The 23,581-nt window shown below is 44.5% G+C and overlaps 1 protein-coding gene across 1 annotated transcript in view; it reads right to left on the minus strand.

Moving 5' to 3' along the window:
* Nucleotides 1-23,581, minus strand: part of ITPKC (inositol-trisphosphate 3-kinase C) — a 146,966-nt gene that overhangs the window by 42,823 nt on the left and 80,562 nt on the right. Inside the window, exon 2 of the mRNA XM_077482199.1 lies at nt 20,942-23,252. Coding sequence (XP_077338325.1) covers nt 20,942-22,975 — 2,034 coding nt within the window. The 5' untranslated portion in view covers nt 22,976-23,252. The remainder of the gene's footprint in view (nt 1-20,941; nt 23,253-23,581) is intronic.

Consider the following 23,581-nt stretch of genomic DNA (forward strand, 5'->3'; position numbering starts at 1 on the left):
AGTGCCTGCCCAATCTACTGTCACCAACAGACATCTGATAGAACCAGTTACTCTAGCAGTATGTTTTTGGATCATGGGAGGAAAACCATCTTAAAAACACAAGTAAAAACAAACAAACATACTACTAGTGGGAATCATATCCATTATTCCAGTGCTGCAAGGCAGCAGTGCCAACCACAAACCACCTTTCTTCCTGATCCTCTCTATACACCCCTTCATGAGACATTTTCTTGTACTTTAAATAGAACCTAAAATTATGATCTCACTATGAGTCCTCACTTGACTCGAAAAACTCCCTGGATCTCTAGTTCCCTTCCCAAGAATGCCAACTTAACTCTACCATTGCTTATGAGATCTAAAAGAGAGGCCTCTACAGGAATGCGGTAAAGAAATTAACCGGTCACAGCATACAAATTTTTATCACTTAAAACGATCCTGTAATAAATGGAACTAAGCAAATAAACATAGTGGTTGTAAAGCAGACACGGTAAGCCGTATGACAAAGCCATATCTCTGTATGAGGGACAAAGGGGGGGGTTTGAAAAAAGGTATTGGGCATGCTAAGGCCTATGCAAAAACTGTCAGAAATTCAGTATAAGAATACGACTTTGAGGGGACCGGTTCTGATTAAAGCGGGCCTGAACTAGGCAAAGGAGCAAGTCCTCTTGACAACATGTGCCAGAAAGAAAGAATTCCAAAGTCTTGTGTTGTCAGCTAACATTTTTGCAAGCATAGGTCAACAATGGCAGCCCATGCATTTGTCTCAGCAAATATTAGGTATCCATTTACAGACAACCCCCATCTTTTGCATTTTACTAAAATCAGGTATTATGCTGCATTTGTGTGCACTAAAAAATATTTTTTTCCCCGAAAATATAAATTTCATAAACATTTGTGCAAATATCGTGCAGCATAAAAAAAAATTGCAACTACTTTATTCTACAGGGCCTCCACCTTCAGACAATATATAACTGTTTGGGGGGTGGCAGGAAAGTAATTTTCCAGCAACAAATGCAGGTTTTTAACGTGCATGTGAAAAACGTAAAAACATCTCCAGATTCGAAGTGGTTAAGCGATAATAGTTCTGTGACAGATTCACTTTAAAGTGAGCCTGTGCCCAGATTATACACATAAAAGCTTTACATATGACTGTTGTGATGTGTAAACAGCGTATGTAGAGGCACATTGCTGAGACCCCCCCTTGTCTTCTGGTCTCAGAGAAGAATTGGTTATCCAGCTCGGATGTCCCGGACAACTGCAATTTTTCCCTTGATGAATGGTTGTAGCCAATGTACCTAAGCAGGGCATAAATGGACAGTATTTTACAATAATGTACACCATTTTAAACCCACAGGTGACTGTAAACAACCTGTTAATCACAAGTGATACAAGAAAGTTTTAATCATCGCTTTTGACCAATGGATCATTTCTGACCACGTTATAAGATAATAAATTCCTTTGTCCATTGAAGGCTTTTGCTGCCACACAAAAAAAAAATAATGGAGATTTTCCAAGTGAGGAGGACCACCCCTATGCCTTCTCTTACAAGAGAGGAAGAGGATCAAAATACTAAGGTGTGCCCTTACAGGCAAGTTTTGGTTGGCACTAGAGCTCTAGTGACTTTGGCTCAGATGGGCAGTTATTTTTCTTGTCTGAGTATAGGGAGACCTTCTTGCAAAAATTGCTTGGTCAGTGGCTTAGTGGTAAGCACTTCTGCCACTAGGGTCCTTAGTTCATAACCCGGGCACTATATGCATGGACTTTGCATGTTTTCCCTGTATTTGTATGGTACTCCAGTTTCTTCTCACACTCCAAAAACATACTGTTGTGTTTTTTTTTTTGCCCAGAGTTGGGCTTTAACCTAACAGGTTTTCTCAAGCAGTGGGGCTGTGTCCCCATTGCACAGGTCAACTGCTTGTTTTTTGTCTAGGGGATTGGAGAAGAGAGATATACTTACCTAACCCTCCCTAAACAAGACCAGTCCCTGTGGCTCCTGCTTTCCTGTGGTCTAGCGGTCTTGTGCGGTGGACTGTCCCTGACCTCATCACGCCCATTAACCTGCTCCAGACACAAGAAAATCAGGAACAAACCACCGCTGGATCGAGTGGGAGCTCCGTTTTCACGTGTAGCGGAGGATCGGATAAGTACAAGTCTTTCTCAAATCCCCCAAAGATGAGCAGTTGACCCATGCTTTTGGGCTTTAACTGGTTCTAGTATGTGTGCATTTGAGGTGGAGGGACCTTAAATTGTAAGCGCTTTGAGAAAAGGGACCGATGTGAATGTACAATATGTAAAGCACTAGACAATGTGATAATGAGCAGCTCTGACTGCCTGAAGTACACATTATCACAATACACAAAACAATTACAATGTTTAAAATGGTGAGTAGTGCTTGATTTTAAAGAGTCGGATACAAGCGTCTCAGAACAAGCGATACATCCCCAGCACATCTAGAACTACAGAGATCCTTCCTTGGTGTGCTGGCAACATATCTCTTGTTCTTTGCGGTTTCCGGTTTGCAGCCGGAGGTTGCTGCAGCAGCCACTTACTGTACAGCCATTTCCAGGAACGTGTGCATTTGTGTGCATATTTCTCTGGATATAAGCGACCAATTCCAGGACTAACTGGCTCTCGAGATCTTGCAATAACTCCATCTCAATAATGTTCCTATTAAAAAGTGACAGAACAAAGCAAACGTTTCTCCCATATAATACACATGATCTCACAATTGGTAGCATTGATTGATTTTAGTGAGCTGGATATAAGCGGTCTACTCCAAGACTAGCCAGCTCCTGAGATCTTCCCTGCAATAAACCCTTCTCAATGTTCCTAATAAAAAAAAAAAAAATATATATGACAGAATGAACTAAACAAATCATTTCTCCTATATAATACACACACACACACACACACACACACACACACTTGGTAGCAGTGATTGATTTTAGTGAGCTGGATGTAAGCGGCCTACACCAAGACTAGCCAGCTCCTGAGATCTTCTCCACAATAACCCCATCTAAAATGTTCCTATTAAAAAGGTGACAGAATGAACTAAACAAATAATTTCTCCTATATAAGTAGATACCATCAGCTGAATCAATATTTGTTTTTTTTCCCCAGAGAAGAGACTCCTTCAGCTAGTTTAATACTGTATGTACACATTAAAAGACAAAAACAAATATTCACAAGTAAAGCATACAGAGTACAATAGTCACACACGGACTTGTTAGCATTCTGCACATAGATTAAATGGCACATGACAGGACACAGACACTGCAGTGTGCTCAGTATGTCCAGCTCAGCAATACTGGTGATGGTCACAGACCTTCATATAAAGAGGACACTGTGGTCAGCAATACTCTAATACAAGGGAATTTCAGCATATAGCACTCCTTGTTCAAATAATATACTGTATATTAAAAAGAATATGAAATAAAAAAAGCAACCACCTAGAAACGTTAGTTGTGCCTACCCTGCACCCCAAAAACATTTTTCCTTGGAATTCTCTTCATAAAATAGCATGCAACTGTATTTAGATACTCTTATATCTTCAGCTCCATAGCCGTGCATCAGAAGTGTGAGATCCAAGGCACTGCTACCTCTAACTTCTGATCTCATAAGATTTGGAGTGAGGCTTGGTGATGCCATTTACGTGCTGCTCACTGTTCTGCTTGCTGGAGAGAAAGCTATACCTGGGCACTTGCAGCGCAAGAACCTCCCTGCTTCATTCACTGTGTAAAATCCCAGATTTTTGCACCTCTCCTGCTGCTTCTTTAATATCCCCCTGCGAGTCAATAGGCAGGTAACTAACATGTGGAACTAAAGCCCTGTGCCTCTACCAAGATGGCCACCTCCACATAGAAACAACGGAAAGCCAATAATGGCAAAAGGAGCTGTAGGGAGACTACAGGCAAAACTAGGGACTTGTCCCTTGCTTAGTTTATTTTATTTATTTATTTTTTTAAACACATACCTTTTACAGTTTGGGTCCTCTGTAAAGTGGAACTATATTCATCTCTGCGCTAATGATTTGAGATCTATGAGCTCCGTCACTGGCCCTGATATCTTCTTGCCTGCTTCTTTCAGGTTGGAGATCTTTGCTGGCGTGTGTAGACCATTTGTAGGCCCATGCTCCATCTAAAGATATGCAGTATGAGCGGCATCAGCGGTAAACCAGCGCTAATTTTAGCGCCGCTTTACCGTCATTTTAGCAGCGCTATTCAGCTGCTAGTGGGGCAGTTTTAACCAGAAAAGGATTAAAATCGCTTGCAAAGCGCCACTGCAGCAGCGCTATAGCCACGCTGCCTCATTGATTTAAATGGGCAGGAGCGGTGCATACTAGCACATTATGCTATTATCTTGCAGGTTTTTCTCGTGGGGGGGGGGGGGGTTTTCTGGCAGTTTACTACCATTTTAAAACTGTTTTATTTAAGGCTACAAGTTAAATATGACTCTTGGCCTGTGCAGCCAGAAAGAAGACTAGATTGTTGGCCAAAATGACATATAAAGAGATTGCCATTTCCAGAATATAATTTAATTTGATTGGCTTTACAAGATACCCACCACTGTTTCACATATAAAAATATAAATGATTAGATACATAAAGCCTTTCTGCCTTCTGTATACGGTACGTATATTTTTGGATTGATTTTACATTGAAAGTTTGAAAACAAAATGAGGTTTCCCACTATTTGGATCAAAGAACCCCACAAATAAAGGCTCCTAGTCAGTCAATAGTAACACACAGCCATACTATTGATACATTACGGCCATTTTAGTAAATTTATGATACCTCTATATACCCCATATCTCCTATATCAGGGATATGCAATTAGCGGACCTCCAGCTGTTGCAGAACTACAAATTCCATGAGGCATAGCGAGACTCTGACAGGCGCAAGCATGACACCCAGAGGCAGAGGCATGATGGGACTTGTAGTTTTGCAACAGCTGGAGGTCCGCTAAATGCATGTCCCTGTCCTATATCCTTCTGAAGAAACTGACCTTTGGTTCATGAGACATGTTGGAACTGTGTAGTGACATCTTGGAAAGTTACATTAACCCCATTGGCGCCGACGTAACACAAATATACGGCCTCACTGGACTGGGCTTTTTTCCTTTGGGACGCATATTTTAGTATCTCCCTTTGTGCTGGGAGCGCATCACACGGCACGCTCCCAGCACAGTGATTGGGGTCTCACCGAGAGCCCCGGACTCCGTTCTAATGATCGGGACCCAGAAAGTCCGATTCTGGATCATCTGATCCCTGCGGTGGCCAAGAGAGATGCATTGTATTGAATAATGTAATGAATAATTAACAGACTACACAAGCCCTTGGTATACATCTACCCTAAAAAGGTTCAATTTTCTATTGTCTTCTATAATCTCTCTGAATAGGTTGGAAGTTATGAGATCACCAGTCAGCTTCCTGGGCCTTGGCAGCTATTCTAAGGTGTACAATAATTCATAGGAAGATTTTGCACAAAGAGGCACTCCCTCCGGTTTCATGAAATAACTTAAGAGTATCTAAAAGAGGATATTCAAAGTGTGAACAAACAAAGCTTCCTGAAAACACACAGTCACCAAATGACATGTAAAAACAACCGTGTGGGGGGGCAGAAGAACACAGAGCAAGTTGGCAGGAAGCAGGAGAAAGTGACAAACATAGCTAGAGATGATGCAAATTTCGAGTCTCGTACAAAATGCAAACTTTCCCGGACATCTGGAAACTGTGCGGAGAACAAACTTTTCATACCTGAAAAGGGACTCATTTTGTTGATCTTGATCTATTAGTACTTCTATTGTTTTTAAAGTAGAAATGAAGATCTTTTGAATGCTTACTGGTAAAAGTGTGCCCACAGGTACTGTTGACTGTACAGGGGTGGCAGTAGGCAAAGAATGCACTAAGAGATCAGAGGCAAAAAGGTAAGAATAGGAACCGATGAGAACTGGTGCCTGTGTTTGAGATACCCCACAACACACAGCTCTCCCCCAAGTGACAATAGACCCCCCAGCAGTCAGATCAATTGACCCTCCAGCACACCTTGCCATAGAATACATTCAGTGCTGGAGGTGCCATAGTCCCATTAGAAGTCACTGATCGCCACCACTACTAGTATAAAAAAAAAAAAAAAAAAAATACAATTTCAAAATCCATAAATTTATCCCATAGTTTGTAGACGCTATAACATTTGCGTAAATCAATCAATATATGCTCAATGGGGTTTTTGTTTACCAAAAACATGTATCAGAATACATATTGGCCTAGATTTATAAAGAAATTTCATATTTTTAATTTTTTTATTGAATAAAAAGTTGGGTAGTGTTGCATGACCGCGCAATCGTCTGTTAAATAACGCAGTGCTGTAGTGCAAAAAGCGGCCTGGTCATGAAGGGAAGAAAATCTTCCAGGAGGTCAAGTGGTTAAAGTAACAGGTTTACTTAAGATTTTAAAGCGTGTGACAGGCCAGCTCCCGGTCACGACTTAAAAGTAATTTGGTTTTCAGGGAGGAATTGCAAACTAGGCGTGAGATTTGTGTCATATAGAGTTCTCACCCATACAGGGGGAAGGAGTTCCAGGATGCATGTCTCATAGGGCTTGCCAGTGTTCTCAGAGTTTGCCTAGAGGCTTTACGGAGTCCTGGGTGGGGTGAAACCTTCAACCCTATAGCCGGCCATAGATGGTTCGAATCTCAGCCGGTTCAGCAGGGACCGGCCAAGATTTGAACCATGTATAGGAAGGTTCAATGTCAATCAACTTGGGTACAACTAGCATGTCAATTTTTTTTTTTTTAAATGCGATTCCTGCCAGCGGCTATTATAGCCTCTAGTAGTAATCACTTTGTTCTGCCCCTTCCCCCCGCCAGGAGTACACAATGGGAGGGAGACATAAGCTGGAAATATATTCCCCCATCAACACAGTCAGTCTTGATGGAGGAATCTATGGCCACCTTATGTCCACCTTCTGGTGGTAACCACCATCTACTGATTACACAGGTTTAATTATATGCGATGACTGTAGCTCAGGGCTCCTCCCTGGCCAGTAGACTGCAATAAAGAAAGGGGGACCCTTGGAACATGTCCTTGACCAGGCTGAAGTCGGGGAGGTACAGCTGCTACCAGGAGCAGAGTGTGTGTGTGTTGTGCGTGCGTGCGTGCGTGCGGACTCCGACATGTTCTGGTACCAGAGGCTGAGCTTTGATAGGCTTGGAATAGCCAAAGCTGAGTACAGGAGGCTGTACTTTTTTTGTTTGGATGTTGTGTAATGCTGAAAGCCCTGTGTGGAAAAGCTGCTCTCTAGGAACTCTCTATTAATAAAACATAGACATGAACCTTTTCAATGCAAAGATGGTGGAGGGACTGTGGCCGACTATTCTACCCTGGAGTTGAACTCTCAAAGGTTTTAAAAAAGTGTTCTATGTAAACACTTATTGCTGCGGCTTTCTTTAACCCCTTGGCGCCTCCTGGCCCTTTAAAGGGTTTCAGATGCTGTGATGTGAGGCAGGGTTTATGATCATGTGACCGCTGCAATTGGCTGTCACATGATCAGAAAGCTCTGTTAACCACTGGTAACTGCGCTGGGATCACGCTGGGCATGCGCTCTCGGCACAGCCTGTTCTGTAACATTGTGCGCAAAAATGCGTCCGCTCTTCACGAAGGCCCACCCACCGAGAGGACGCATATTTGCATACGATGGGGAACAAGGCAGAATCACAGTTGGGAGACAATGACCGTGTTATCAATCTTTTGTCTTTACATGGACCTTCATGGCAGGATCACCAAGTGCTCTTTTAACCTCTTGGCGCCGACAGCATGCAAATATGCGGTATCTCAGTGGGTGGGCCTTCCTGCAGAGCGGCTCGTGCGGAGCTTTACGATCATGTGACAGGCAATCGCCAATCTGGTCAGCGTCAAGAGGTTAAACGAGCACTTGGTGATCTGCCATGAAGGTTCCTGTAAAGACAATAGCTTGACCACATGGTCATTGTCTCCCAACTGCGATTCTGCCTTGTCCCCTATCATATGGGGCTTTCGATGGTGGGATTCACTGTTTTTACACTTCGTAACCCTGCCCTGAGGAATGCCAGGCAACCATCACTGGAGTGCATGTAGAGAGAAGTGGCTGCAGACCATCTGCAACATTAAGATACAACAATTATTACAAAATATGGCAACTCTTTTAGTATACACATTGCTTTGACAATATAAGGCCCCTTTCATACCAAGGGTACGATCATGTCCGCCTGTCAGGTTTTGCAGGTGGACCTGATGCCCCCGTCCATTCACCACTATGGGACCAGCAAGTGTAAACAGACTTGTTTCCCTGCACACCCACCTAACTCTGATTGGATCTGGTCTGTTTCAAAAATAATAATCATAAAAAATATAATAATAATAATAATAATAATAATAAAACAGGATCCGTTCTCCTCTGCTTATGCTCCATGCACACTAAGCTAGAAGAAAAAAAAAAAAAGACAGAAAAAAGCTGGGTGAAATACGCTCATAAATTTTTGTCCTGGTTTTTAGCAGTGTTAAGGAGAGCTAGCATTTAATGGTATTTCCTGTGACTCGTCCCCTTTTTTCCCCCCTGTGCAATTCCTTCCTCCTAAATAAATAAACAAATATAATAAAAAATAAAAATAAAAAAAAAAAACGCTGAAAACCAGTGTTTAGAATTTTTTTTTTTCTGCTGGCCAATCGCTTTTTCTGTCATACTAGACTTTTATGACTTTAGTAACCTATACAATTTCTACTTTGGACTAATAAGCAAAAAAATGTCCAAAGATCGGTCTGATTTTCGGATCATGTGTATGGGGCTTAAAGTGCCATCCACCCCACTCTGCTCTGAGTAGCAGGGGATTAGCGGACAGAACTCCTGCCGATCAAAAACAGCCCACCCCGTGTAAAAGGGGCCTAAGGGCTTGTTTACATGGATGACCAGAGGGTGGTGATAGCAGGTATTTAAAGCGGTTGTATAATCAAAATTTTACCTACAGGTAAGCCTATAATAAGGCTTACCTATAGGTAAAAAAAAAAAAAATATACATCTCCTAAACCTGTATGGTTTAGGCGATGTTGACTGCGGCTGACTGCAGCGGCGCATGCGCACAGGGGATTCTCGGCTAAAAGCCAAGCAGACGTTGGACTTTGACGGAAAGAAATCTCCCGCGTGCATTTGCGGGAGTGACGACATCGCGGCTCCGGCACTGTGAGTGGCTACCCAGAAGACACACCAAGGGAACATGTCAGCTCCCTCGGCGTGGATCGGGTGAGATGTCGGGGACTCGTTCTAAGGCAAGTATTTCATAATGCGCTAGTATGCGGTGCTTACTAGATCATTATGCCTTTTTGCCTTACAGGTGTGTAAAAAAAAAAAAAAAAGTCAGTGGGTATGCAAGCGCTTTAAGCCATGGTTTTACAGCCCTCCCTCACCACCAATACCACTCACCTAAAGAAAAGCATGCAGCCGCAGCAAAAAAATTAAACCACATGTTGCGTTTTCTGCTGAACGCAACCCATTTAAGCGTAGGAGGTCATGCCCCACCTGTGTGCAATGCATGCGGTTGCAGCACTGTGGTTCAGCCTTTTTAGGGTTAAAACAGGTGATGTCACCTCCTCACCCCTTGTCAAATGCCCTCCGAAAAGCTGTCCACTGCGATCGATTTTCAAGGGATGGCAAGAGAAGCCGTCCGTAAGAACGAGCCCCAATTATCAGTCAGGTTTTGCATATATTTAAAATGATTTAATAATGATATATAAAAAAAAAAAAAAAAAAAAAAAATTAAAAAAAAATAATGTGGTGACTGGAGATTTGAGTCCTTCACTTTACAAGGTTGGTGATTTTATGGACTTATCCGATACACATCTCCACTCAGTTACTAGAACTGGTTTTCCAAGTAGCTCTGAAAATAGAGTCCAAGGTAAGGGATGTGTACATTTCCGGTGCTTATTTTTAGAAGCATGTAAATAACGTCTTTGCTACACAAACAATAAAATCACAGGCCACGGAAATCTATTCTTATCAGACAAAAGATACTGCGCTCGGCCCATACTGCATGGAAACTGACCCAGCCCAGCTTTTAACCATTGTGAATAAAGGTTCCAGAACAGAACGCTGCCCACTAAATAAAAAAAATTGATTTGAACAGAGCAAGTGCCGCCATTTTGGATTTGATGTGGGTGTGGTCTGGGAAATTAAAGATCCTGTTTCCCCAACATTTCATATTCCTGATATGTGCCTGCTGTGCCATGAATTTGTATGGAAAAAAAAGTATCTTGTTCTCTTTGTATTGCTTCCTTCATGTGAAATCCTTGGTGATCCAGTCCCTTTGCTTTTCTATTAAAAACTGACCGCACTAAGCATGGCAACACAGTGGGCTTGATTTACTAAAACTAGAGAGTGTAAAAGTGCAGCTCTGCATGGTAGCCAATCGGCTTCTAACTTCATTCAGCTTGTTCAATTATGCTGAGAATAAAACCTGGAAGCGGATTGGTTTCTATGCAGAGATGCACCAGATTTTCACTCTCCAGTTTTAGTAAATCAACCCCAGATTTGTCAGTTCTCTAGCTGTGCTGAAAACCTGACCTGCTCTCCTCCAATGATCAGACTTGTACTGACACGCCACCTCTGTGCAACCATTCACTGGGAAGTCCAGCGTAACGCGGTTTCTCCTCTCCCAGCTCTCTAAGCTTCATATGCAGCTGAGAACAGAGGGTATGTGATCACATATTATACAAAAAAAAAAAATTTTTTTTTTTTTTTTTTATGTACAGTTGTACACACAAATGTTTTGCCTTTGATTTCTATTTTAAAATGAATAGGTTGTTTTACAAAGTAAGTATTTACATATACAAAAAAATAATAATAACAATAATAACAACAATAATAATAATAATAATAATAATAAATAATAAACAAACCAGGAATGCTGAAATATTAAAGCACCACACCTAACCTTGGGAACATTATATGAAGATTACACTACTATAATCCTATTTACCTAAAACAGATCCTCAGCTGGCAGGGGCAAGTCGTCAATCAACGCTGCCAAAATACAGCAAACATTGGCAGACCAGGACGAAACACGCTGTATCATGATGAACTGTAACAATCGTCAGTCAGGTCAACTTCTGAAAGTCTTCCTGAAATATGATTCATCAGACACATACAGGTCAAAAATGAAGGGACCCATATACCGGAGATGACGTTTGGTATAATTGGGGACAACTGTCAAAGCTAGGACATGTAGTAGACATTGCAGAGACACCTCGGCCTATTGGGGGGGGGGGGGGGGGCTATAAAGCTTGTTCTTCGTGCTATGGATTCCCCCTGACCAGCCAGTGGTGTTTGGCACTCCCCCCTCCAGCGTCTACAGCAGGAATCTCCTAACTTTCTAACCAAGGGGCCAGTTTACAGTCCTTCAGACTTTAGGGGGCCAGGTTGTGGCCAGTGGGGGTAGAAAATATCCTGGATTTCGGTGACAATAAACAATGCCTCAGGGTTTGTGGTCAGTGGGAGGCATATAAATGACGCCTGTGGTCAGCAAAAGGAATAGTGCCCAATCATTGGTGTCAGTGGCAGGAACTATGCCCCACTCTTGGTATCAGTGGGTAACTTCCGGGGGCCAGCAAAGGGCTGCATTTGGTCCATGGATTGCAGTTTGGAGACCACTGGTCGAGAGCATAAACAGACAAGCCTTATGCTGGCCATACATGCACAAATTTTATTCAGATTATAACTGCAAAAATGACAGAACAAATCAAGGTAAACCATCACCAGCACTTTATGACCAATAGCGCTTGAGCGTTACACTCATGAACTTGCTTGGATTCCATTCTAAAACCATGGATATGGATTCCCCTTTGAAGCTACTTCTGTAGGATGTGAAGACCTATCCTGCAGTTTAATTCATCCTATGGCCCCTTTCACACACCCGCTCCAATCAGGTCCACCTGTCAAGTTTTTCCAGGGGACCTGATCTGACAGTCCATTCACCCCTATGGACCAGCAGGTGTAACCGTACTTGTGTACACCTGCCTATCTCAATCTAATTCGAGCTGGTCTAAGAGAAAACGTAAGGGGATCCGTCCTCCTCCATCTAGGCGGATGGATCAAGGGCCGTCGGGTGTAAATGGGCAGCAGAGTCCTATTACACCCAGCCACACTTATAGTAGAGCTGGCTCTGTCTGTGTCCACTTTGCAGAAACTAAGTGGACAAGGACCTGCCATCCACCCACTCTGCTCAGCAGGGGATCAGCGGACAGATCCCCTGCTGATAAAAGTCCACCCATGTGAAAGGGGCCTATAGGTGTTCCGGAGGGTTGAGTAGGGTAGTGGCTTTATGCAACTGGAGTTCCTCTTCACCAGGGATATGCAATTAGCAGGCCTCCTGCTGTTGCAGAACTACAAGTCCCATGAGGCATAGCGAGACTCTGACAGCCACAAGCATGACACCCAGAGGTAGAGCATGATGGGACTTGTAGTTTTGCAACAGCTGAAGGTCCGCTAAATGCATGTCCCTGCTCTACACCGAAACTCATCAGGTCCTGTCTTCATGGACCTGGCATTGTACATAGGGGCAAAGTCAAGGGAAAAGAGCTTTCTCCAAACTGTCTTTGTATTCTGTAACTCTAATGCCGCGTACACCCAACTGGACCTTTCGACAGACTAGGTCCGACGGTATTCTCAGAGGACTTTCAGCGGAGGTCCAATGGACTTTCTGGACGAAACGGAATTGGCCAGACACGACCGGACTAGGTCCGTTCAAAATTCCATTAGTTTTGAACGCGATGACGTAAACGGGACTAAACAAGGAACTTCAGTAGCCAGTAGCCAATAGCTACCCTTGTGTATTTGGTCCATCGGACCAGCACACAGACGAGCGGTTTTCCTGATTTTTAGTCCATTGGACTCGAGTCCGTTGGACAGAATGAAAGAATTGAAACATGTTTTATTTCTATTTCCGTCTTTTTTTTTTTTTTTTCCAAAAGTCAAAGTCTGCTGGAGCCCACATACAATTGAATTGCCCGACGGATTCTGGTTCCGCCGGAAAGTCCGATCGTGTGTACGCGGCATAACAGTAATCTCTACTGGAAACGCATTCAAACTGCCAGTTTTAAGTCAGTGAATGCTGAACCAACGTGCTGCAACCATGTTCACTGCATGCAGCTTCAGGGAGGTTGTAGCACAGCATCAGTCGCTTGAACAGGTCATGTTCAGTGTAGGTACTGCCTGCCAAATGCGATGGGGGGGATCAATTTTTGCAGTGAGCTTGGCATGTGTACACCCCCCATTCACTACCATTGCAGCCTAAAGTGGAGTTCCACTCAATTTTACAGGTACCGTTCCCTCACTTCCGGAGACGGAGCTGCCAGGCCAATTAGAAAGTGCAGAGCGTATGCGCAGCAGGGAACCGGTTGTGAAGCCTTACCAGGAATGGCAGCAGCTACATCCAATTCGAGGATTGGCTGAGGTGCCGACATTGCAGCCTCCTCTTTAAAAATGGGCTGTAAACCCCCCTTTTTTTTTTATCTAAAAAACAAACAAACATACATATCTATACTTGCCTGCTCTAGTTTTGCACAGAGCAACCCAGATCTTTTGGGGTCACCAGCCAGCACTTCGGGCCCCTCTTCTTCTTCTGGGGCCCCCATGGAAAGCCGCTTTTCCTGGGGGCACCCATGCGGGCTCACTCCCGCCTCCCGCTGCTGCGTCCATTGACACAGACAGCAGGACTTGCCCCCACGTCACTGGATTTGATTGACTATCAATCTGTCCAATGAGCAATGAGGATATCGCTGGATCGGACTGAGCAGCAGCACAGAAGGTTTTTCACCTTGAGGCTTTACAACCACTTTAAAATGCTGGGTGGGTAAAAATACGACTCAAATGCACATTATGGCCCTGACCCCCCCCCCCCCCCCGTCCTACGTCCCCCATGCAAGTGTAAATTAACCCCTAAAATGGTTGAAGTAGTTAAGAAACTGGATTGCATGTATGCCCAGTATCATTCACACAGTTTCGGCATGTCTGACTTCCTTCCAATGTTTATGGCCAACCTCAGATAATGACAGGTACAGTATATAAATATATATAAATAACTCAATGCTTGAGTCACACATACACCTGGGAATGGGTGTCAAAGCCCAAAGTTTATATCCTCCCAGGTGTGTCTGAATATCTTCCAGTTCACCCAACACAAAAATTAGATTAGATTTATGAAGGCGAAATAATCTGAGGAAATGGGCTTTAAATGCTCACAATGTCCAGCGAAGCCTTTATTGGATTATATGAATGTGATGAGTATTATCTGTCAGCGATCACTGAAACTGCATTTTCTGAGACGTTTCCAATACACAAAAGTAAATGACTGCCTCATCTAAACGCCAGACACACAACACCAATTAGTGCACTTATGCTTTCAGTAAAATTCATTAAACTCCAAGCAGATTTAAAAGACACAAATGAATGCAGCTCTAATCTTTTACACATTAAAAATGTAGGTTTTAAATGTAAGCAGTGCAAGTATCTAAAATCTGACCGGTATTTGCCTTTAGCAATCAGTCTCTGTACAGCAGGGCTGAAGTGTGAAAAGGAAGAAGCAGCACAAGCAGCCAATCAGTTCATGTGCTGACAAGAACCACGCCAATAACAAGAGAGCAGAGTCAGATGAGGTCATCACTGCGTGGTTTCTCTTTTTACTCTCCAGTCAGGCTGGGGAATCCAGAATGACCTGGGCTCAGAGGAAGCAGGTTGAATAATGCTGGGCATCAGAGTGATGACATCCAGTGGCAGAAAAAAAAAAATGTTGTGTATTTACACGCTTGCCTCAAGTTAAAGGGGTTGTAAAGGTAAATGTTTTTTCACCTTAATGCATTCTTTGCATTAAGGTGAAAAACATCTCACACTGCCGGCACCCCCAGTCCCCCCGCTTTACTTACCTGACCCCTCAAAAGCCCCACGCTCGCCCCCGCCGTCCTCTTCGCCACTCATCCTGCCCGCTGATTGGCTGGAGTGGATGGATTGAAAGCAGCGCAGCCATTGGCTCGCGCTTCTGTCAATCACATCCAATGACGTGACGTGGGGCGGGGCCGTGTGATACAGCCGGCGGCTATAGCCACTCGCTGTATCACGGGAGCACGCCCGCAGGTGCTTCTCACCATGCGAGGGAGCTCGCTTGAACGTGAGAAGTACCTGCGGGAGGAAGCAGAGACAGCCGCCGAGGAACCCCAGAAGAGCAGGTTCGGGGTCACTCTGTGCAAAACGAGCGGCACAGTGGAGGTAAGTATAACATGTTTGTTTTGTTTTTTGGATTTTTAATTTTTTACTTTACAATCCCTTAAAAAAAAAATTCTGCACAGGTGCGATAGTAAGCCTGCTCACAGACCTCTATGAGAATGGCCGTGCATGCATGCATTCATGCATCCAACTGCTCATAGGCTCCAGGAACAGGTGGTGGGCTCACCAATAGATGAGTCCCGCTGAACGGAACATTCATGTCAATGCAGATGGAAGGAACAATCTATGCCTACACTTAATTATCTCAGGGGAAATGCGAGTCTGATTTAGTATTTATTTCTGCTTTGTTGAAAGTCTCACACACTTATATTTGCACTAAAGCCAATGAAAGATGGTGCTCACAGGAAGAAGTTACAGAAAAGGACTAAATTATTCAACTTTTAACTTAAAGGGGTTGTAAAGGCAGATATGCATGCATTAAGATAAAAAGCCCTCTGTGTGCAGCAGCCCCCTTACACTTACCTGAGGCCCTTCTCTGTCCAGTGATGTCCTCGAGTTTCTCAGCCGTCCAAGATTCTCCTTCCGAATTGGCTGAGACACAGCAGCGGCTCCATTGGCTCCTGATGCTGTCAAAGTCAGCTAGCCAATCGGAGGAGAGAGGGGGCTGGCCAGGGCACCGTGTCTGAATGGACACAAGGAGCTGTGACTCGGCTCGGGTGCCCCCATAGCAAGGGGCTTGTTGTGGGGGGCACTGAACAGGAGGGAGGGGTCAGCAGCACAGAAGAGGGACCTAAGAAGAGGAAGATCTGGGCTGCCCTGTGCAAATCCACTGCAAAAGAGCAGGTAAGTATAAGATGTTTGTTATTATTATAGCAAAAAAATACTTTATAATCACTTTAAGGCTGAACTCCAGGAACAAAAAATAAAATAAATTCTCTCTTACAGTGGGGCTTCTCCAGAACTGCAAGGGTTAAATGCCAATTTCAGGCCTAAGGTGCCAGTAAAATGACCATTCAATGACTCAATCCCTTGCTCCCACATGTTCCCTCCATGCTACTGGACTGAAATCTCAGTCCTTTCTCTAAGGCACGCCATAGGGTTGTACCCTGAATTCGTGAAGTACAATGCAGAACCAACAGCCCTGTATTGTACACGAGGACAACAAAGAAACCGTTTACAACCTGGAGCATCAGGAAGAAGCATAGCATGCTGGAGGCAAGATGAGCGAGGAATAGGGCAAGCAAAAAAACCTTGCCCTAGATCAGCCCTATTCAACCATGGTGACCAGGCACCCTGGAGTGCCTCAGCAAAATGCCTAAAAATGTATCAAAAATTGTATACAAGCCTGCCTTTTAATGTACACAAAGCCACAAGTTTTCATTATGCACTATTGCGACTTTCTAGACACTGTCATCCTAACAACCAATGATGTCATCAGTTGATAAGGAGGAGGTGTGTTGCCTCCCCAGCATCCTTGTTTGACCCTCCTGTGCCCCTCTCCCTCAACACTGGGGGTCGCATTATCTAAGAGAATTAAGGGAAAAGAGAAATATAGGAATACTAGTGAGCACCAGTGTGTAAAAGTGTATTTTCTTTGAAAGAATAAATCACCTCTAATGTTGGGTGTCCTATGTGGGACTGTTGCTGCATTGTGTAAAACTATTCAATTTTTTTTTTTTTTTTACATTTTAGATTGCGGTGCCTTGAGATTGTCCATAATTTAAAAGGGTGCCTTGACTGAAAAAAAAAAAAAAAGGTTGAGAAACACTACCCTGCCCTAGATATAAACAGGTAGGTTTTCAACATATTCTTTTACAGGGTGCAGCTAGTTGGACTTCTTCCAACTACTCACAGGTTTGCTTTAAAATCAATCAGTGCAATGCAACACAGAGCAGCAGTTTCTCTTACCTTCCTCCATTCACAGCTGGACATGCTCACCTTCCTTTGACTCCCCAACCACTCTGTGGTATCTTGGGAGTCAACAGAGAGGACTAGGTGCCTGAGCATCCAATCACCAAACACCAATGCAGTCACGTTGGCAAATGAAGAGCAAGTTGTATACCTCCTATACTGGAAGTAGAGAGGTACGTTTCCTATAACTGATTGTAGAGATGTTTAAGCTCCTGGTGGCAGAACGGAGTCATTGGAAAAGTACTCTCTGAAAATACACCATATATGAACTTATAGGACCCCCAGTGAAGGAGAATTCAAAATCCTCCATTTTTCTGGCATCTTCCCAGCATGCAGGAGCCAAAAGAGATCCCACCTTGCATTGTGGGAAGGCAGGGGGCAGAACCAGAGCTCTGAGCTGTGGCGAAATCAAGAAATTCAGGAAATGTGCATCTGGGTTCAGCGGGTCTTCACATAAACCAGTTTTGGGGGTGCCACATTAACATTAAACCAGGGCTAAACAAATCACAGGAACTTGGTATCCAACGCTGCATAAAAATTAAAGCACAAGCCTAACTTTTGGGGTTTTTTTGGAGGGGGGGGGGGGGGTCCCAGTTGTCATCAATGAAGCAGGCTCCTTGGATATATAGGTTCCTGAATTCCATATTAATTTGTTCACCCACAGAATGAACCTCCTAGAAACCCTGGGAAAAGTAGAGATATCATGGTAACTAATGTTCTACGGACCTCCAAGAGTTACTGGTGTTCACAAATGTTCAGAGAGGTGTTGGTGGTGGCAGGAGAACATCAGAGGACTGTAGTGTAGACTTTACACATTGGTCAGCTTGACTGTATGGAATTCACTGCAGAATACAAACTATTCATGTTACGACTCTTGTGGATGTTACAAGATAACAATCATAGTCATTCAAGTACTGAGACCCTCCCTACAGACAATAAGATCTGTCTGAATGAAGCCTAGATCAGACATCGGCAAGGAGAAAATGTGTCCCCACTAATGCACCAGTGCCAAGGAGAGGAGGGCATCAGAACATGATAAACATCTAAGTGACGTGTCTCCATCCACTCAATGGAATACACTGAAGCTCTTGCTTATGGCTACAGACATGTAAAACAGGCTATGTTACAGACACTAAAGCTGGCAGTACACCGATCGAAATTTGCCCAGTACAGCAGAGACCAGACGAATTTTGATCAGTGTGTGGGCTCCCCCATTTGACAGGAGTCGATTAGTCAACTGATTTCAGTGGAAGGGACATGCTGGAACATTTTCTATCGATTAGCAGCTGATAAGTGGATTTTGACAATGGCAGGCAGCCAATATCCTGGTGGGGCAATTCCTCCATCCCCTTTGTGTGAATGGAGGAATTACGGTATCTGCTGGCTAAACAAAAAACAAAAAAGGGAAGACAAGCGTGTATGGGCCTTTAAACATACCATCCAAATTACACATTCACCTGTATGAATGAGCCCTTACTACAGCTTTGCTCAAATACATAAAAACTTAGGTTACCATAGTGACTAACACAAGGATGACCTACTTACAACCCTAAATAAGACACAAGATACTTGATCAGTTTTTTTCTTGCAATCAAGAATAAAAAGCAGTTAAGATTTTCTGCAAGTCCCGACAAGACCCAAGGTGTGAGATACTCGAGAAGCCAGCAAGAAGGGCAAGTTTGTTATTTAACCACCTCTATACCTCCTGGTGTAGCAGAGGAGAGGATGTGTTATGGAAAACAGGTCATCTGTCAGATTGTGTTTGGTGTCAAGGGCTTGGTTACTTTAGACATCATAGCAGCTTTGTGGGAGAGCTAGGAGAAGTTAGTAACCTTCAATTGGACTCATTCTGTAATGCTGAAGACGTTTCGTAAACTTATCCAAATCAGGTCTTCATTCTTGGTGTAGGTGAATTAATCTACGAAACATCTTCAACATTACAGAACAAGTCCAGCTGAATGTGACCAACTACTACCAGATACACCATGAGCTGGATAAACGAGAACCCTCAGGAACATTTTGTGGAAGAACTAGGAGAAGTTAGTAACCTTCAACTGGACTCATTCCGTAATGCTGAAGAGGTTTCGCAGCCTAAACAAATCACGTCTTCATTGCCTTGAAGTGGCTGGAAATCTACGAGATTGTCTTCAACATTACAGAAGAAGTCCGGCTGAATGTGAGCAACTACTACTAGATATGCTATGTCCTGGATAAATGGGAACCTTCATAAAACATTCACAAACATTTTGTAGATTAGAGACAATACAGAGAAGAGCCCTACAGACGTGGTATATCATACACACTTCTATTATTCTCTTTGATGGGATCACTGAGGGTTCCATTGCACAGCGACTTCTGGTGCATCCGACATTCATATCCTCTTTACACTATGCAAAATTTGTAGCAAGCAGTACATGGGTGGCAGGAACCAAGGAATAATGCCAAATAGGCACGATCAATTACTCCGACTTTACATACACAAGCTTGTAAAGGCTCCATAAATCTCTACACAGAGTTATGGGTTTGCATGGTTCTCGTGGTTTGCTCGAAAGGGGGGGATTTTGGATTATCCTGGCTCAATTTGCTTGTCAGTGAAAGCAAGGATATTGTAATTAGAGACACATTCTCAAATGTTTTGTCAATTTCAACCAGCTTTCTATAAAAAAATAAAATGACCAAATGAAACAAAGCAACCTACCTACAAATGATATTGATAAAACCTATTGGCAAAAGGTTGCTCTGATCCATTCAGTCATTTCTATGACTAAAATATGATCAGCCTTCAACACAGAGGAGCTCTTGAAATAACTTTGCGGTCTCAGAGAACTCCAGCTAAAATGTAATATACCTACAACTCCTGATACATTAGTGTGGTGGCCAGTGAGAAGAATGCGCCTTACACTTGGGGTTACTTGGGAAAAATTCCTGCTTACAGATCGCTAAAAAAGATCAATGTCAGTGGAAAAACTTATCTGAGAAGCAGAAATTGCTCAAGCAACCGATAGCAACTTCTGGAGGCGCCCTGGTTGAGAAATCCTTCTCCAGAGTCTCACACTAACAGAAGATCACACGTCTATGACCAGCACAACTGAACAAAGTCACAACATTCCATGCTTTCAATACCTTTACTGGTGAAATAACAACTAGATCTAATAAATGTGATCCAACTTGGATATGTGAGACACATGGAAAGGATATAGGGCATATTAACAACAAATTTACATCACTAAAAGTAGAATGTTTTCATTGTCTAAGCCCTTGTACACACGGTCGGATATTCCGACTGTGTGTGGTCTCCTTTCGAACTGTTTCCGTCCGAGTATCCGAAGGACCAAGTTTTCCAACTTGTTTGTAAAATTTTCCGACAAAATGCTCCGATCGGACATACTCCGATCATGTGTAGAGAATTCCGATTGGACAAAGTGCCACGCATGCTCAGATCAAATTCCTACACCAAAGCTATTGGCTACTAGTGTGAACGTAGTCCCATCGTAACAAAATAACGTCATCACGTCGGATTTTCCGACAACTTTGTCCGACCGTGTGTATGCAACAGTTTCGGACAAAATCCGTCGAATTTGGTTGTCGGAATCTCCAACCGTGTGTACAAGGGCTTATGGATTGGTTGCTTCTGTTAACAGACTTGTAGGCTGCGTGGTCCTTGAGGATCGCAGTTTGTAAACTATTCTAAGAAACAATCAGAAGAGGCTGATATTGGTACAACGTGTGCCCATACTAAGTCTAAACAGACACAAGTCATGGCCAGATATTATTAGTTGTATATACTCACAGCTGCTCCTTGCTCATCAGGGTTGCAGATAAGTAGTTGTAACCCATTGGGCTCCACATCGCTGCCAATGAAGTCATCTTCAGACTCCTCAAATGATGAAGCAGAAGACAGACCAGAGGAGCTGGACAGCTTTCGTAGGAAGAGGGAAGGTACAGGAGATCCACCACAGCCACTGTCTGAGGCAGGGGATTCCGCTTCCCCTGTAAAGGGAACATCCAGGGCAAAACCGGTTTCATGTAGTTGGGGGGACAAGGAAGGGGAGAACCCCCTCTTGGGGCTGGCATCTCGAGTGACGATAAGTCGAGGAATAGAATAACTGTGGGTGTCAGAGGCCATAAGCAAAGGAGGCCCCCTTCTGTGAAACAAGGAGTCTCTGGCTAGCCCTTCTGTTGGAGTTGCCTCGTTGGTGTTCTCTGTGTCCGGTGGGGTCACCATTAACTTCAAGCCAGGTATTCCAGAGTCACGGTTCCACAAATCCTCAATGGGACTATGACGGGAATGGAAGTTTGAGCCAAGTCTTTTATTGGTCATAGAAATGTTGTGTGTGTGGGAGAAGACCTCAGTGCAGTATAATCCAGTTGTGGTTTCCTTGGACGTTCGGTCAAGCTGCCCATCATGCATGTCTAATTCAGTCCCAGATTTCTTTGACCTTTGGTCTCCAGTACTCATACCCACCACCGAATGGGTCACCATCTTCTCTACATTCTTCGTAAAAACGTATTCCACAGACTTGGTTTCCAAAGTTACCTTTCTGCTGGTCACCTCCACCCTCCTGCAGTCTCGGTTGTCCATGTGCTCAGTGTCCCCCGACACACTTTTAAGAGTGTCCTTGGAAGACCCGAAGATAGTTTTCCCATCGCCTTCACCCCACGCTCTCTCTTTACCGGTCATAGCGGACTTGGCATCACACGAGGACATATCCAGTCTGTGCCGCGTTCCCTGCCCATCCAGTCTCATGTCAGGATCTGCAGCAGCTTGTGTGTTGGCTGCTGTACCTTGGCACGGTGTCAGGGCACCAGCTAGTTCTGATGGGTGAAGAGCAGCAAAGAGTGCCTTTCCCTTCGTCTTCCCAGGTATATAGTGTGAGGCGGCCCCTGAGTCACCGGATTGTGCAACCTGAGTGGATGACAAGTCCCTGGCAATACACGTAGGGGGGATATACTGCAGGGTGCCTTGAGATGACCCTGCTTGTCCTGTGCCAGCTAGTGACCCACCGCTTAACCCTGGATGCTCTGTGCCCACTGCTGACCCTGGTAGGTGGGTACCCTGCTCTGTGCCCCCTGGATGAAGGATACTCTGCTCTGTGCTCTCTGGTGGCCTCTTATGGGGGATACTCTGCTCAGTGCCCCCTGGTGACCCCTTATGGGGGATACCCTGCTCAGTGCCCCCTGGTGACCCCTTATGGGGGATACCCTGCTCAGTGCCCCCTGGTGACCCCTTATGGGGGATACCCTGCTCAGTGCCCCCTGGTGACCCCTTATGGGGGATACCCTGCTCTGTGCCCCCTGGTGACCCCTTATGGGGGATAACCTGCTCAGTGCCCTTTGTTGATCCTGGATGGAAGATACTCTGCAGTGTGCCCCCTGTAGATCCACAAGACCCTAGATAGGGGGTACCCTGCACTGTACCCTCTGGTGACCCTAGATGGGAGATACCCTGCTCTGTGCCCACTAGGGGTGCACCACGTGTCCCTGTGTGGGGGACACCCTGGCCTGTGGCTGGGGGTAGGTTGCTGGCACTCTCCAGATGTTGTGGGCCCAGTGATGAGCCTCCCCCTGGCTGCTCTCTCCTCGTTGCTCTGCTCTCAGGATGCTCCCTGTCCTGAGCTGCACTTTCTGATTTTCTCCTGCTGCAGCAGCCAGCCCCGGGTTGTTCTATACTGTGGCCCGCACTGCCTTCCCTCCTCTGAGGGCCGGGGGGCTCCTTAGTCGGGCTCTTCCCTTCTCTCCTCCGCCTCCTGCGGACTCTGAGCCTCTTCTTCCACTCTCCAGCCGCGGCAGCCTCCGCTGCGCTATTGGAATAGCTTTGCCCCATTACAGCTCCCGTTGCTCGGAGACTCCCCTCCTCAGAGCGATGACGGCGTAACCAAGCTGACCAATCGCGCGTCCCGGGGGGGCGGAGCTAAGCGTACGAAGCAATGCTCTCACGGCTTAGATATCAATGCGCGTCCAGAAAGGGATTTTTCCTTTCTTTACAATAAGATGTATCCATCCGCTGTGTATAGTATTAAAGTCCTCCGGTATCGATCACTTCATTTATAATGGGATGGCGCCTCTCAGTGCTGTGGCCTGTGTGAGGGGACGAGGTTTATCTGGGGAGACACAAACACACTGATAGTCAATGGAGTTCAGGAAAGAAAAAAGAGCATGCAGGCGTACAACAGAGAAAGTTAGAGCAATAAATAAAAATGTCTGAGAAAATGTTCTCTCTCAGTTATTGTCCATAGCAACCAATCAGCTTCTGCCTCTCATTTTTTCCTCACAGCTTAGAAAATGAAAATGTAAAAGCTGATTGGCTGTGCTCTGACTGAGGCAAAGTTTCTTGGGGGGGTTAAATAAAAGTTCCTGAAACAAGTTTTATCATCGCTAGTGCTCAAAGCAACCAATCAGCTTCCGCCTTTCATTTTTTCCTCACGGGTTG

The sequence above is a fragment of the Lithobates pipiens genome, unplaced genomic scaffold (assembly GCF_037356315.1).
Source record: "Lithobates pipiens isolate NorthernLeopardFrog02 unplaced genomic scaffold, aLitPip1_a1.2 Scaffold_1, whole genome shotgun sequence".
In the NCBI taxonomy this organism is placed as follows: Eukaryota; Metazoa; Chordata; class Amphibia; order Anura; family Ranidae; genus Lithobates; species Lithobates pipiens.